We start from the raw sequence: 14,780 nt of genomic DNA, 5'->3' as shown, positions 1-14,780 counted from the left end.
AATGAATGCACCCTTGCACTATTAAAAACAAAAAGCGTCTTACTTCCAGGAATGTACTGGCAAGATTCCACAAGTACAAGATTTAACTTTTGAGCATGGCAGCGGGCATATAAGGCTAATGGGTGGTCTTTCAAAAAAAGCCCCTTAACTCCATTGAAATGGCTGCTCAGTGAAGTACACTGGCTTTATCTTATACCTGATCAACAAAAGCCTTATAGAGTACATTGTTTGCAGTATTGTTGTAGCTGTGTTAGTCCCAGGATATTAGACAAGGTGGATGAAGTTATATCTTTTATTGGACCAACCTCTGTTGGAGAAAGAGACAAGCTTTCGAGCTACACACAGTTCTTCTTCAGGTTATAGAGTAAATGTCAATTTCTTTCACAGTATTACTGAATGTGTTACAGAAACAACAGGCAAGTCACAAAATGTAACAAACATAGATGCTTCTCTGCTAATCTGTAATTAGGCAAATATTGAACCCGTATGTTTTTTTTCCTTACATGTGGGAGATGTCTGATTAGGACTCATCAGCTAAAACTAAAATTCATGAACCAGTAGTTATAAGATCTGTTGTAAAGTGAATCAGACCATTTTGTGAGTCAGCTGAGAGATTTATGCCATTTCATGGAATGCAATTATTTATTAGATAAATGTTGACAAACATTTTACTCAAAAGTTTTAAATCAAATTTATTCTCCCTATCTAAAATTGCCTTTGCTAATTCTCTTCTCTGTGACCACAGAAAACAAACATTTCAAACTACAGATATTTCTATATGTCCCTGATTTCTGCAATCTATGAACCTTGTTTGTTTCACCTTTTGAATTATGTCACCCTTTTGTTCAAATGACTTGATATGATGCCTAACTTGCACTGTGGTTAGTTTTTGAAGAGTTCTGGGAAAAACATTGTTCTATTACTATTTTCCAGTTTGAAAACACTCTTAAGCTGTTATACATCTGCATTTCTCTCCCGGAGTGTGAAACATCTATATGCAAAGCAGTAAGCTCTCTGTTTCTAGTCTGTATTCTAGTCAACAAACTTCTTTATCACCCTGAAGATTTAAGCCCCTCTTTTGTATCATAAAATTTTACAAAGCAATTTGGTGTGACAACTTGAATGAGACCTACACCTCTATCGTCCGTATCTCTAGGAGGAGAATGTTACCTTTTATTAATAGTACTGATCTTAGCCTTGATATACCTATCAATTGAAGAGGATTAATGAGGGAAATTATCAGCATTTGAGGTTTAGAAAAAAAGACCTACCTGCACATTCATCAATCTAAGAAGGAACGTTTTGCAGTTAGTTCAAATTATGCCCATGCCTGGATATTTCTAGACTCCTATTTCCTGCACTTCCTAAGAAAGCTCTCACTTTCTCCTGAGAGAGCAGTCAGGACCTTGGAGCATGTACTGAAAAAGAAGCTCTTTATGGGCAATCTTTTGTTACACAGTGGATAAAATGAGATGATGATTATGGCAAAGAATTATGGTAGAAATTTTATAAAAATGTGTATCATATCCACAATCAGATCAAAAGAATTAATGATGACAAGGCTACTATTGAAAAGCATTACTGCTGAACTCCTGAAGTCATCTACATAAATCCCTCTCAGAACAGTTCTGCAGTGTCACAAAGCCTCCTCTTAGGAAGACTGGAAACCTCTAGGAGAAGCATCAGAGAGTGCCTTGGCCTAGGAGTCGAATTGGAGCAGGGCACATTTTAAAATTATAGGAGGGTGAAAGGACCTGGATGTGCAAATGCAGGGGTAAAATTACATTTTTGTCTGAGCCAAGATGCACATTTTCCAATATTTAAATCTCTGCCAATTAAGCAAAAAATGCATAAGTGAAGAAGTCCTATTCATTCTACAAGCAGCCAAAATACCTGTGATAAAAGGTAACCTGATTTGACAAGTCTCCTACCTACAAAACTTCCACTGAAATTAAATGGGAGTATTCACTTTAAGTCACTTTATACAGCTCCATTATTACAAGCCATAAAATGGGTGAAGTTAAGGGGAACACGCTTACCATTTAACTGTATCTAAAAGTTCTAATAACATATTAATTTGTATTTATTCCCCCCTCCTTTTTTTTTTTTTTTTTTTTTTTTTTACAAAGGGCCCCACTACCATGATCAGGGTGCATATCTATAAACACAGTATAGGTCAATGTGACCTTAAGAGCACCCCAGTGCCAGAGGACAAGGGGCTCCCGGGTATGTAGCAGTGAGATTCAGCTGTCCTGACCAGCTCAGTATTGTCTCAATCTATATCTAAAAGATATCACGTAAGGTATCGTATGTGAACTGGTAACACACTGGTCCATTTGTATTATTGCATGGTGCACGTACGGGTGATAAAGGAAAAAATATAAATATGTGCTAGAAATATGTTCTTAAAAATGTGTTTGACATGAAGGGCTTACGTCACCCCACCCTAGACTAAGGAATGTGGACCAGTCTGCTTGAATGTGTCCCCAATGTAAATTGAACAAGGAGAGGCAGTGAAAGTACATTTACAGAAAAGTTAAACAAAACCATCAAACTAGTGACTGGGGGAGATGGCCTCCTAACTATTTTGACCAGGGGGAGGAGACTGCAAAAATTAACATGGCGTCAGCTCCCTGGTGGACACAACAAGCTGAGCCCCCAACAGGGCTTCCTGACTTTGAAACAAAGATAAAACCTTGAGGATGTAAGCAGGGAGGAAAAGCCATTTGGGCATCCTTCATCTGAAGAGACAATTAAACTAAGTGCTTTGAGCTCTGAGTTGGATCCTGGTTAAGCACTGCCATACTGGAAGAGCAACTGTGGTGAAAAAAATCTACCTTGAACAGAAGACTCTAGTTTGTTAAGTTAGGTTTTAGTCTTAGAAGCATACTTTTACTTTTGTTTGTTTGTAACCATTTCTATTTCCATTCCTTCTATTTGGTATCACAAATATCTGTTCTGTGTTAATAAACTTAACCTTGTTTTATTACACACCCCTCACAGTGCAGTGTTTCAAACTGAAGATTAAAATCCTCAGCCAAACTAACAGGCTGGTGCTGTGTACTGTCTCTTTGAAGGAGCAGTGAACTTGATAAGGTTTTGTGAGTGCTATAGTGAGAGGGGCTGAGCACAGTAGGGGAGACGGGTTCGGGGAGACTTGGGACTGGAAGGGCTGTTGGTATCACTCTGCAAGGAGTAACCAGGCATTGTGCTGTGAAGCAGGCTAGTGATATCAGAACTCTGAGTTAAAGCTGAACAGCACAGAAGCACCCAGGATAGGTGGTGACACAAGCCCTTATTGGTCTAGGTGAACCCCAAAGTTTCATGGTGTAGTAATACAAACATTAATTAAAAAAAAAAGATAAAATAAGAAAATAAAAATACCCATCCCAAAACCTTAAGCAAAAACTCAGACACAGAAATATGCACCACAGCATGCCCTGAAGGCAAATAAACATAGGCTTTGACATACTGACAAGGGAGTTAAATTCCACTAAACACCACAGAATGTTTGCAACAACTCATTGAAAGACTTCAACGGCCTTGCTGGAAAACAGAGAGACAAAGTGGGTGAGATAATATCTTTTACTGGACCAGCTTCTGGAGAGAAGTGGTCTGCCAGGTAGCTAGGACTCAAGACAAAAGTTTTAAAGACGTGTATCAACATACTGAATTGCACTTGGAAACCAATAGGAAACTAAAGCAGTCTTTAGAGTACTAGCATAGTATGCTTCCTGTAGCTCACTCCACCCAGTAGCTGGGCTGCTGAATGTAGAACCCACTGGAGCAGTCCATTGTGGAGAAAACAAAAGACATGGAGGCAACTGCTTCACCAAGTACAGAGGAGAAAAGTGGCTTTCTTCCCAACTACGGTGTCATGAGCAGCTGAAGCTCCTGTAGTATCCCTGCACCTCGTACCTTCTTGAAGAGAAAGATAAAGTCCCCTCAACACTGAGGGGAATGGCAATTCCCATCTTTAACTTTAGAGCTTTCCCCCAATGGCACTGGGGCAGAAAGGTCTATGGTTCCTTGGAAGCTTAAAGAGGCTGATGAACAGCAGCAAGAGCCAAAGGAATGGAGGCAGGTGTTCAGATACTCAGGTGATGAGTATGGGGGAGACATAAATTTTCAGTCAGGTACTCTCTGCCATCATCAAATGGGGCTGGGAGAGGGAAGTGTACAGATCAACCCATAGGTGCATATGAGCACTATTTGGCACACATGGGGCCCAGCAAAGCTGCATTTATAACCCTCCTTCACAACTGTCCCCTCCCACAGTTTTTTGAGTCAGCATTGAATTAGCCTCCGGGGGAAAACCTCACCAGGGAAATCTTCAACTGCCCATCTAAGGCAGTTCTAAAGGTCCATGTGCACCATTAGAGTGGTGCAGAGGGGCCCTAGAGTAGGCCAAGATTTGGCTCAAAGATTCAACCCACTGAATAGGGGTGAGTTGGATTTGGTGGCCAAACAACAGCTGTATGGCTCCTAGAATGACTTCTTGCCTCATAAGAGTGCCACGGCCACTATGGTAAGCAGGACATGGAACTATTCATTTTTAACCCTTAAAATAATAAAGAGATGTGAAAGGTAATATGAAATTACAACAACAATTAATTCAATGCAATCATTGACACCAAATGTATCAATCCAAAGGTAGGTTTAACCTCACTCCTTAAAAATAGATCCATATAAAGTATTTGTATTAAATCTTTGTACACATCTACATATAGAAAACCCAAACCTTCCTAATTTACTTGTTACCAACTTTTAACATATGGATGAGCACTGAGTTGAGAAAATGTAAGTTACTACATATTTGGTTGTTTGGAAGAATATTGCACAATATTAGCATTTTATTCCCTATGATTTAGGAAGATGGTCATCAGTACCCTATTTTAGTCATTTCCTCCCTAGAGTACAGTACTATATTTTAGTCATTTCTGAAGATACAACACCTCGCCACCAAAAGCAAAATTTTTGAGAATTACAGGCTTTACAGCTCACAGTGTTGACACAGCTGTGTTGACAATGCTGCCATGTAATTCTCACAGGTATCACATCCTGGGAACAGTGCAGACAATGTGGTACAGCATGGGGATTTAGCATGCCTGTGGGTATATTAGGAGTACCAGCAAGTGTTTTCAAATCAACATCCCTAAACCTGAAGAAGAGGTCTGTGTAAACTTGAAAGCTTGTCTATTTCACCAATAAAAGATATTGCCTCACTCACCTTGTCTCTCTAGTATCCTGGGACCAACATGGTTACAACAGTGCAAACAATCCCTAAACAGGTGTCATTTTAAAAAGCGATAATCTTAAAACGGAAAAAACAAAACTAGGGTGGCACACGCCAAAACTACCAATTTGATTTCACCACAGGTTATTTCTATATACAAGTAGCTAATCCCCTCTAAAACAACACAGAACAGCCAGTGGCAAAGGCAAGAAGAGAAAATTAGCAAACCTCTGTATTGGTCTTGTTAATCTATGCCATGTACCTAAGGGTAAAAAGACTAGTTTTGCCATTTAAACAGGCTTAAATCCTTCTTCTAAATGATCTTGTGTCTACACAGAGAGATTAAATCTAAAATTTAAGGCATTTCAACTAGTGTTGCATTCTTAGTTGACTTGGCTTCAGGAATACCAAGCTGTTTGTATGCCCTCATACTGGAAATACAAAAATTACTTCCAGCTACCAAAATTAAAAAGGGTTCAAACTGATTAAAGTATTTCTAAGAGGTGAAACAGGATGAGATTATGAAGTGTTAAGATGCAACTTTATGAAATCGTGAACTGCACCTGTGCAACTAAACCTCCATTTATACAGGTGCTTTTAAATTGATTTTGAACTGCTAAATTCCCTGATTCATCTCTTGAAAAGCCACAGAAGCTCAGATAACTAATGAAATTCAGAAAGGCTTAAAATAATTTCAAGCTGTGAAGTAAGGCTCAAGACTACCTATACTCTGATTCACTGTTGATGTGAACTGTATCACACATTACACAAAACTCAGTTGCCAAAATAGGCCAAAGGATAGCTAGGAGCAAAGTTATTTTCCTTTAGCAAAGGGGCGGTCACTTCTTGACCCTTAAGTAAGCATAGTAGTTATCTAAAAAAGCTGGGGAAAAGAATCTAGTTGTTATTATGACTGGCTATTGTTTTACCTGGCACACCTTGCGCAGATGTTCAACGTGACCTTTGCCTGAGGTTCAGCAGGATGTGCGCTTCGAGTTTGATTAAATTTACTCCCAGAAGTCATCACACTGGTTACTCCTTCCATTCTTAAATCATCAAGATCCTCTGTAACAACACAAAATGAGTGGATGAACTTAATTACGCTGTAGAAAATTTTGCAAAATTAAGGGTATTTCTCCTGTAGAGTCAATAAGGAAATGTTAGAAGTGAAACAGCTACTGAACATTCAGAAGAAGACAGATATAATTACTTTCACAAAAAAGGAAACATTATTTTTAGTCGATTTGGCATACATACATACATATATATTGTGCTAGAGGACATTAGAAATATGACACAGTATAAAAGAAAAAATATGCATTATATCTGACAGTGTTGCCAATTTTTTCAAGTTCTGTTTCACCAATTCATTTACCAGAAGTTTGCAAATTTATCTGTGGAAAGATGGTGACCAACTATTCAATTTAATTGTAGGGAGTGAGGGACCCAATCCAAAGGGACATTCAGTTACTGGGAGAATATGCTGCATCTTCTCTTGACATGATTGCTACGGATTTGTATTTTCTTGTTACCTAGCACTGCAAAATGTATTCTTAAAAATCAAAGAGATTCTGCTTAACCTGGAAAATATATTATGCTTTATTAATTTTTATTTATTACATACACATATTACATATACATACACACACTTATAATGTCTGTAATTATATGACCCTTATCACTGTAGTATCTAAGTGGCTCAAAAGCATTAATGAACTTATCACCGCAACAGCCTGTGAGGTATAATTCCCATTTTATAGATGGATTAAATAACTTGTCCAAAGTCACTGGCTGAACTGAGAATTTAAACCAGGTCTCCGGATTCCCAGTCCAGTGCCCGATCCACTACAACACCCTTCAAATATGTAAGTAGTGTGATTGGTAGAGGAAGTGTCTCAGGTGTTTTTTATATCCTTTGCCACGTGCATGGAAATTTACTTTCCCAAACAGAGCCAATAGCCCTTGTCCATGGAAAATGACTGGCCCAAGATGGGGTCTAGGGTCACATGAGCATATCACATGCCCCTGCATGTTTTGCTGAATCACAGGGGCTGGCAATTGGCTCCTTGCTGTCTGAGGCATCTGCAGGCAGACTTACTGAGTGAGATGAGTTTCTTCAATGGCCCATTATGAGAGCTGAGTGTTCCTAATGGGCCGACGATACATAGATTTACATCAGGGCTAGACAGCTATCTGGTGGGTGTCACCCAGGAATACGACACATTTAAAATACAAGTACATTGCCAATATTCATAACTTCAGATGCAAATATGATACATGCATAGAAACAAGATAATCATACTTAGCAAATTACAACTTTTCTATTGATAGCTTACATGACATACTTTGTACAAGATTTATGGTAATTGTATCAGAGGGGTAGCTGTGTTAGTCTGAATCTGTAAAAAGCAACAGAGGGTCCTGTGGCACCTTTGAGACTAACAGAAGTACTGGGAGCATAAGCTTTCGTGGGTAAGAACCTCACTTCTTCAGATGCAAGCATCTGAAGAAGTGAGGTTCTTACCCACGAAAGCTTATGCTCCCAGTACTTCTGTTAGTCTCAAAGGTGCCACAGGACCCTCTGTTGCTTTTTATGGTAATTGTGTAACTGATAACAACAGTGATATAAATGGCCACTTTTCTTATGAACAGCATCACACCCCTCCCTCCCTCCCTACTGTGCTGCTGTCTTCAAAGCTGGGCAGCTGGCGATTAGATGCTGGCTGGGCACCCAGCTCTGAAGGCAGCTGCCAGCAGCAGCGCAGAATTAATGGTAGCAATACCATGCCATGCCATGCCATGCCACACTCACTTCTGCGCTGCTGGGAACAGCGTTGCTTTCGGAGTTGGACTCCCAGCCAGTGATCGAGCTTCCTGCAGCCGGAGAAGGTTCCTAGGAATGCGTGTGACCTGGCCTCAGGAACAGCCCATGCAGAGGAAGAGGAAGTCCTGTCCCTCCCTAGCCCCTCCAGGACTTGCAGCTGAAGCCTGACCACTTGGGAGTTAAAGGGGCCTTGGGCTGGCTCTGTGTGTGTGTGGGGGGGGGGAGGAGGGGTGACCACAGCACCCCTGACCATGGGGCCCTGGGTGGTCACCCATTTGCCCACCTGTAAGGCCAGTCCTGCCCCCCCTGAAGTGACACCTCCCCCCCACACCATGCCACCTCACTTCTGCACTGCTGCTGCTGGCAGTGTTGCTGCCTTTAGAGATGGGCTCCCGGCCAGCAGCCACCGCTCTCCAGCTGTCCAATTCTGTAAAATCTGGTCTCCTCTACAATAGTCAGATTTCACAGGGGAGACCAGATTTCATGGTCCGTGACATGTTTTTCACGGCTGTCAATTTGGTAGGGCCCTACTTATATATGCACCTGTAAACTCAGTTTTTCTACAATGCATGTCTAATGCACAATTTCAAAGGGTCAAAAGATAAACAGAAATTAAAGGAACAGCCAAAGGCAGCTGATGGTAGATGAGCTGAGGGGGTTAAGAAGGATATAAAGAAAAATTAAAGGGAGCGAGGGAGGGAAGAGAAAGTTTCCACGAATTTATAAACAATACAGGCAGTTTTGAAATGGATTCTAAAATAAATGGGGAGTCAGAGAAGATATGGGTTGAAGCAATAAGTCTCCTTGTTGTGTACATGAAAAGATGAGGTACCACCTGTGGAATCACAAGCACTTTTGGTTTTCTTTAACCGTGGCCAAGGATCGAGCTTGCTTATGGTATCCTATGAGATCACGGCTCATAGCTGTATAGCTGCATTTTAGAGTTTGATCATAGTAGCAAAGATAAAGAAACTTCAGTTGGTAGGAAGCAGCAGCAATGTCTGCACAGAAGGGGAAGGGGGTGAAATGGGGCCCAGCTGGGGCCCCGGCCACTCCTTCTCCCAGCACCCCTCCTCCAAAATCCAGAACTGTGCAGCAGAAAACTCCCTCTGGGGGCATAAGACACAGGTGATACCTTTCTAACCTTCCACTCTGCCATGTGGCCTTGGGGGAAAGTGCAGGGAGGAACCAGCCTCAGACTAGCCAGTAGGAGCAAGCAGCTGCAAAAGCAGGAGCTTTCAGACACTCAGAGAGCTTTCTATAAGTCTCACTGGACTTTCCTGCCCTTTGTTATTGGTCATTTGCTCCAAACCCGCCTCCTATCTCAGTCTCTTCCCCTCAGTTTCACTCCTATCCCTCTTACTCTCTTCTTCCCTGCCCTCCTCAACCCTCTTCCCTTCAATGTCCCCCCTCCCTTCACTTCTCTTTACATTTAGCTGTTCCCCTCCAAACTAACTGCACTGTCCCCAGAATCATGGAATTAACATAACGTTTGTTCCCACCACATTGTTCACTCTGCTTGTGTTCTACCCCTTCCCCCACTCTATGTCCGCCCTGCCTATTTAGACTGTAAGCTCTTCAGGGCTGGGTCCATCTACTATTCTGTTTGTACAGTGCCTAGCACAATGGGGCCCCATTAGGCACTGCCCTAAAAACGTGCTCATCATTATCATGGAGATACTCTTTTGGGGGCATTTAATAAACAACACACATACAAGGTGACAGAGTAATAAGATATAAACTTTAAGCCTGAAGAAGTAACAGTAAACTTGAACAACATTTTTTTGAATGGCACCCTTAATCTAGATCTGGTTGAAGGCAGTAGTAACAATAATATTTTTATTGCCTAATGAAAAATAAAAAAAATTAAATTCTTTGGGCCAGATCATCATCTGGTGTAAAATGTCAGCTCCACTGAAGTCAATTTACACCAGCTAAGGATCAGTTCCTTTTATTTTTATCCATAGCTAGCACTGCCAATGCAAACTAGATCAAATGAACTGATGTTTTAAACCAAATTTATTTACATCCGGCAAGAGTTACCCAATCAATACATAAGGATATCGTACACAAACCACAGTGTGTACACACACACACACACACGGAGTTTAATTTTGTTTAAAGAGAAGAGAGTCACAATTTTTGAACAGCTGTAAACTACTGGATGGATTAGGTTTTAAAGGAAATGGCAGCTTATGCCTCATTTTTTCCCCAAGCAGCTGTTATTTCTGTAAGTGAGGTTTCCAACAATTCTCTGCTTGATTAAGTTTTGGCTGTCTGACAACATAGAAAGGTACAGTAATTCTATATTATAAGGTGCCAACCATCATAAATTTTAAATGTATATCCCTACACTACAAGATGTGTGTCACTCACTTTTACTTAGTACTAAATTTGATTAGCTACTGCTCTGGCCTTTTCCTTACAATAGTAAATGAAGTTAGATACTTTCTGCTTCAAAGCTTGCAAAATATACTAGCAAGGTAGATGTCAGAGATGTGTCTAGTAGTACCCAAAACAGGAAAAAAATGCAAAATGTTAAATAGGGTTAAGTCATCGTCCTATTCTTTTAGCCAAACAGCTGTAATCTATACTGAAATGCATAATATTTACAACGCAACTCGCAAGATCAGATTTTTGCAAAGAATGCTCATTTACCTAATGCAATGCTGGAGGGGAAAAGAAAGTATCCTGCCAGCTGTGTGCAAATTCATCAGCATTCCAAATCGAAATACAAACATAATCCCACTTAGCCAAATCCTGTTTAACGAAAACACTTGTTAAAACACAACATTTGATTGTGTCTCTGGGACTGAATGCAGCCCTGTATTCACACCCTCCACACAACTGTAATAATCTTTGTACAAAACATACCTTGTGAGGTATCATTTGAAAAAACTAATAACCTGCTGGTCTATAATATCCTGGTGAAATGTATGTAGCAACATTATACGTAAAGTTATGAACATAAGCTGAAATATAACTGAAATGTGTTTACCAGACAAGTTTGGGGATGGCATAAACCAGTTCCTCAAAGACAAGCTGATGCCTCTAGCCCGGTGTCAACATTGATTGGCAATCACCTGTCAAGTGGCCATTCTTTGGCAAGGAAGGGGGGCAGGAACAGATTGATCTGCATTTTAACAAACAACAACATGGAACCTCTTTCACCATGAGCCTTCATCCTCGCAGCAGGAAAGAACTTTATCTAGGGGTAACCCTTAGCAGGGCTGGCTCCAGGCACCAGCCGAGCAAGCTGGTGCTTGGGGCGGCAGATTGAATGAGGCGGCATTCCGCCCAATCCTAGGGTGGCACGGTTGCTTTTTTTTTTTTTGCTTTGCCGTTCTGGCCGCCCCGTATTTTTTTTTGTTGTTGCTTGGGGCAGCCAAAAAGCCAGAGCCGGCCCTGACCCTTAGGAAAATTCATTCCAAAGAGTGACTGGACAAGAATGCCCCAGGTATTTTTTCTCTCTCTCTCTCTTTCACCTAAGGTGACAAAAGAACCAGCCTTTTGACTTTGGAAGGAATCCTGACATGAAAATTTGGTTAGAAATGTTGCTGGGAACATGTGGTAAGGATTTTACCTTGAACTAAGTCTAGTTTGTTAAGTTTTAGTTACTAGAAAGCATTTTACCTTTATTTCTCTTGTAACCATTTCTGACTTTAATGTCTTACACCTGTCCTCACTTAAAGCCTCTCTCTTTGTAATTAAATAAACTTGCTTTCTTCTTTATTCAAAACTAATCCAGTGTTGTGTTTAAAATGAACTGTTTGGGTAACTCTAGTTAAAGTAGCAAACTATTGCATACTGACCCCTTTATAGGGTCAATAGACCTTTTATATCTGAACTGTCCAGGAGAGAGCTGAAGAGTGCACAACACGTGTTTTTGGGAAAATTCAGAACTGGGAGTATGTTGGGGTCACCCTGCAAGTGGTAACCAAGGCTGGTGGAAATCAGAGTCTGACTGGGGTGTTGCTGGCAGGCTGCAGCTCTACACAGACACTCAGAATGTGATCTGCATGTTGTTTGGCTGTTTGTGAGCAGCCCAAGTTGGGAGCTACTGCAGGAAAGCATTGTGAGGCACCCAAGGCTGCAGGGAAAATGGTGATGCAAACCCTCACTAGTCTAGATTGCACTCTGGAATATGATAGTCCCCCAAGATTTACCGTGCCTCCCCAGCAATACTTTGTGTCTTCAGTTGCAAACCTCAAATCTGGAGTGCAGATGCCACATCCTTCTCCTGCTACCCTAACTGAACTTGCCTAAGTTGCTTGGATGTCCATAGTTTTATTGAGCCTGCATGCTGTCATCAGAATCTACCGGCAATCTTCCAAATCTTCAATTCTCTGAAGCTTTGGGATGTGCTAATAAGAACTTCCATACTGTGTCAGATCAATGGTCCATCTAGTTCAATATCCTGTCTCTAACATTGACAGACCTTCAGAGGGAGTGTACAGAACAGGTTAATTTTGGAGACATCCACCTCTGTCTTGCCTTCCTGGTTTCTAGCAGTCAGAGGTTCAGGGTTGCCATGAGCATGGGGTTGCATCCTTGACCATCTTGGCTAATGGCCATTGTTGGACCTAGCCTCTATGATTTTTTGAACCCAGTTATACTTTTGGCCATCACAACATCCCACAGCAATGAGTTCTACAGGTTAATTGTATGTTGTGTGAAACAGTACTTCCTCTTGTTTGTATTAAACCTGCTGCTTATTCATTTCATTGGGAGACCCCTGGTTTTTGTATTGTGTGAAAGGGTACGTAACGCTTCTCTATTCACTTTCTCCATATCATTCATGATTTGAGACACCTCTATCATAGCCCCCCTCTATAAAAAAGCATATACCAGATCTTGAGTTCCATGCTGATTTTAGCCTGCATCTGACATCCACAGTCATTACTAATAATCCAGTCAATAATGCATCGCATCACAGTCACTATTCCAATATCAAGCTTCTCCAAGAGAACATTATTCAACAACGGATACATATTCTGAAGAAGAACAACTGCTTATAAATGGTGGTTCCAAAGCATCTAGTATTAAAATGGATACAAATTAGTGTAACTATGCTCCTTTGCAAAAAAAAAAAAAATCTGAATCTCAAGATGAAAGAGTTTAATTGCTTTTATATAATGCCATGGAACATCAACAGTAGCTAAAAAGCTTTTCATTCAGCTTGGTACTTCCTGGAACACTGAGTTTTCCTTTCCTTTTGTTTTCCCTTGATAGACTAAATATTGATAATACAGCTGAATTACTGCATGAATTAATTGAAAGCAATGAGAAGTCATTGACAAAAGTAGAGGACACAAAAGAAAATGTGTTAAAAAAAGAAAGAAAAAAGGCAGTTTCACTCTCCATGAGGATGACACTTTCATGTCAGAGGAAGGGAGCACCCATCCTCCATTGGAAAGTTTCTCATATCTCCACACAACTTCCATCTACTTTTGTTCTGATGGTGGCTTATCATTTACAGTGAGGCCCAGACCAGACCCAGGAACCAGAACACAGGATGCTGCTTTAAGTAAATTATTTTGTTTTGTCATTATAGGCTACATTTCCTTCCACATAATTTTCTTCTCATGTAATCTCCCTGTATAAATGAGAGGAAAAATTGCCTCTCAGCACTCAAAATTTGAACACCAGTATCCTCAATAGCATTCTCATGTTAAGGTTATTAGTCAAGGCTATCACTTCAAAAAATTCCAGCTTTTAGCATTTTATCATTAAAAAGTCATGGCCTGTCACCTCAGTCAGGCTGTAACTGAGCAAGACTCCTCTCTCAATCTCATAACAAACTTGGTCTTGGTCTACATGCCCAATGTATGTCATTAGAATTATGTCGCTCCAGTGACGTAGTTATACTAATCTAATCCCCCGTGTAGACAGCGTTATGTTAACAGGAAGGCTTATCCTGTCAACATAGCTACTGCCTCTCAGGGAGGCGGAGTACCTATACCAACGCGAGAAGCTCTCCAGTCGTTGAAGGTAACGTCTTCACTAAGCACTACAACAGAGCAGTGGCACTGATACAGCTGCACCGTTGCACTGTGGTAAGTATGGACAAGTCCTTAGTTGTACATGATTATCAATTTTAAATGATCTAAAAGCAAGTAGTTGAATATTACATAGATTTAAACAATTAGTTGTGCAAAATAATTTATATTTTACTTAAAATAATGTGGCCTATGATTTTTTGCCTTTTTCCTACAAGTGTATGACTTTGTGAGGAATCCCATTCTCTGATTATGGAGCAGAAATACCAATTTCCCACAGCAAATACTTTAATGTTAAAATACTTCTGTACCAAAGATGACACTGAATACAAAAATGAATTGGGGAAAAAGTATACTAATAAAATCTAATGATTCATGGAAAACAAGAGTTCACTGCCATGGCAGATGAATCTTCAAGGGCTACATTTGCAGCCTTGTCTTTGTTTTTGTTTTTGTTTTCCTACACTATAACATGATTCACCTCCATGTGATCATACAGAAGCTAAGAAAATACCCATTGACTTCAACAAGGCCAGGATCTCACTCCAGAACTCTCTCTGTTCTTCTCTCTTCCTGCTCCTTGCCCACTTTCCTCTACCCAACCTCCATGATTAGCTGTTCTTTCATATCTTTGTCCCATTCTACATGTTTGAGCTGTGAAGTTCACCACTTTACTTTTTATTGCATTCCTTCCCCTATTTTTTCCACCAGTCCAGTATGC

General features: G+C 40.5%; 1 protein-coding gene across 6 annotated transcripts in view; it reads right to left on the bottom strand.

Annotated features, from left to right (window-relative positions):
• Nucleotides 1-14,780, bottom strand: part of C2H8orf34 (chromosome 2 C8orf34 homolog) — a 235,204-nt gene that overhangs the window by 69,826 nt on the left and 150,598 nt on the right. For 4 of the 6 annotated variants that reach the window (XM_065585726.1, XM_065585723.1, XM_065585728.1 and 1 more), the window contains exon 8: nucleotides 6,166-6,301. In XM_065585726.1, the coding sequence (XP_065441798.1) occupies nucleotides 6,166-6,301 (136 nt within the window). The remainder of the gene's footprint in view (nucleotides 1-6,165; nucleotides 6,302-14,780) is intronic. The other 2 variants (XM_065585727.1, XM_065585724.1) reach the window with 1 other exon arrangement.

Source organism: Chrysemys picta, chromosome 2 (assembly GCF_011386835.1).
Source record: "Chrysemys picta bellii isolate R12L10 chromosome 2, ASM1138683v2, whole genome shotgun sequence".
In the NCBI taxonomy this organism is placed as follows: domain Eukaryota; kingdom Metazoa; phylum Chordata; order Testudines; family Emydidae; genus Chrysemys; species Chrysemys picta.
Note: the sequence above shows the minus strand (reverse complement) of the source record. Positions and strands in the feature narration are given on the sequence as shown.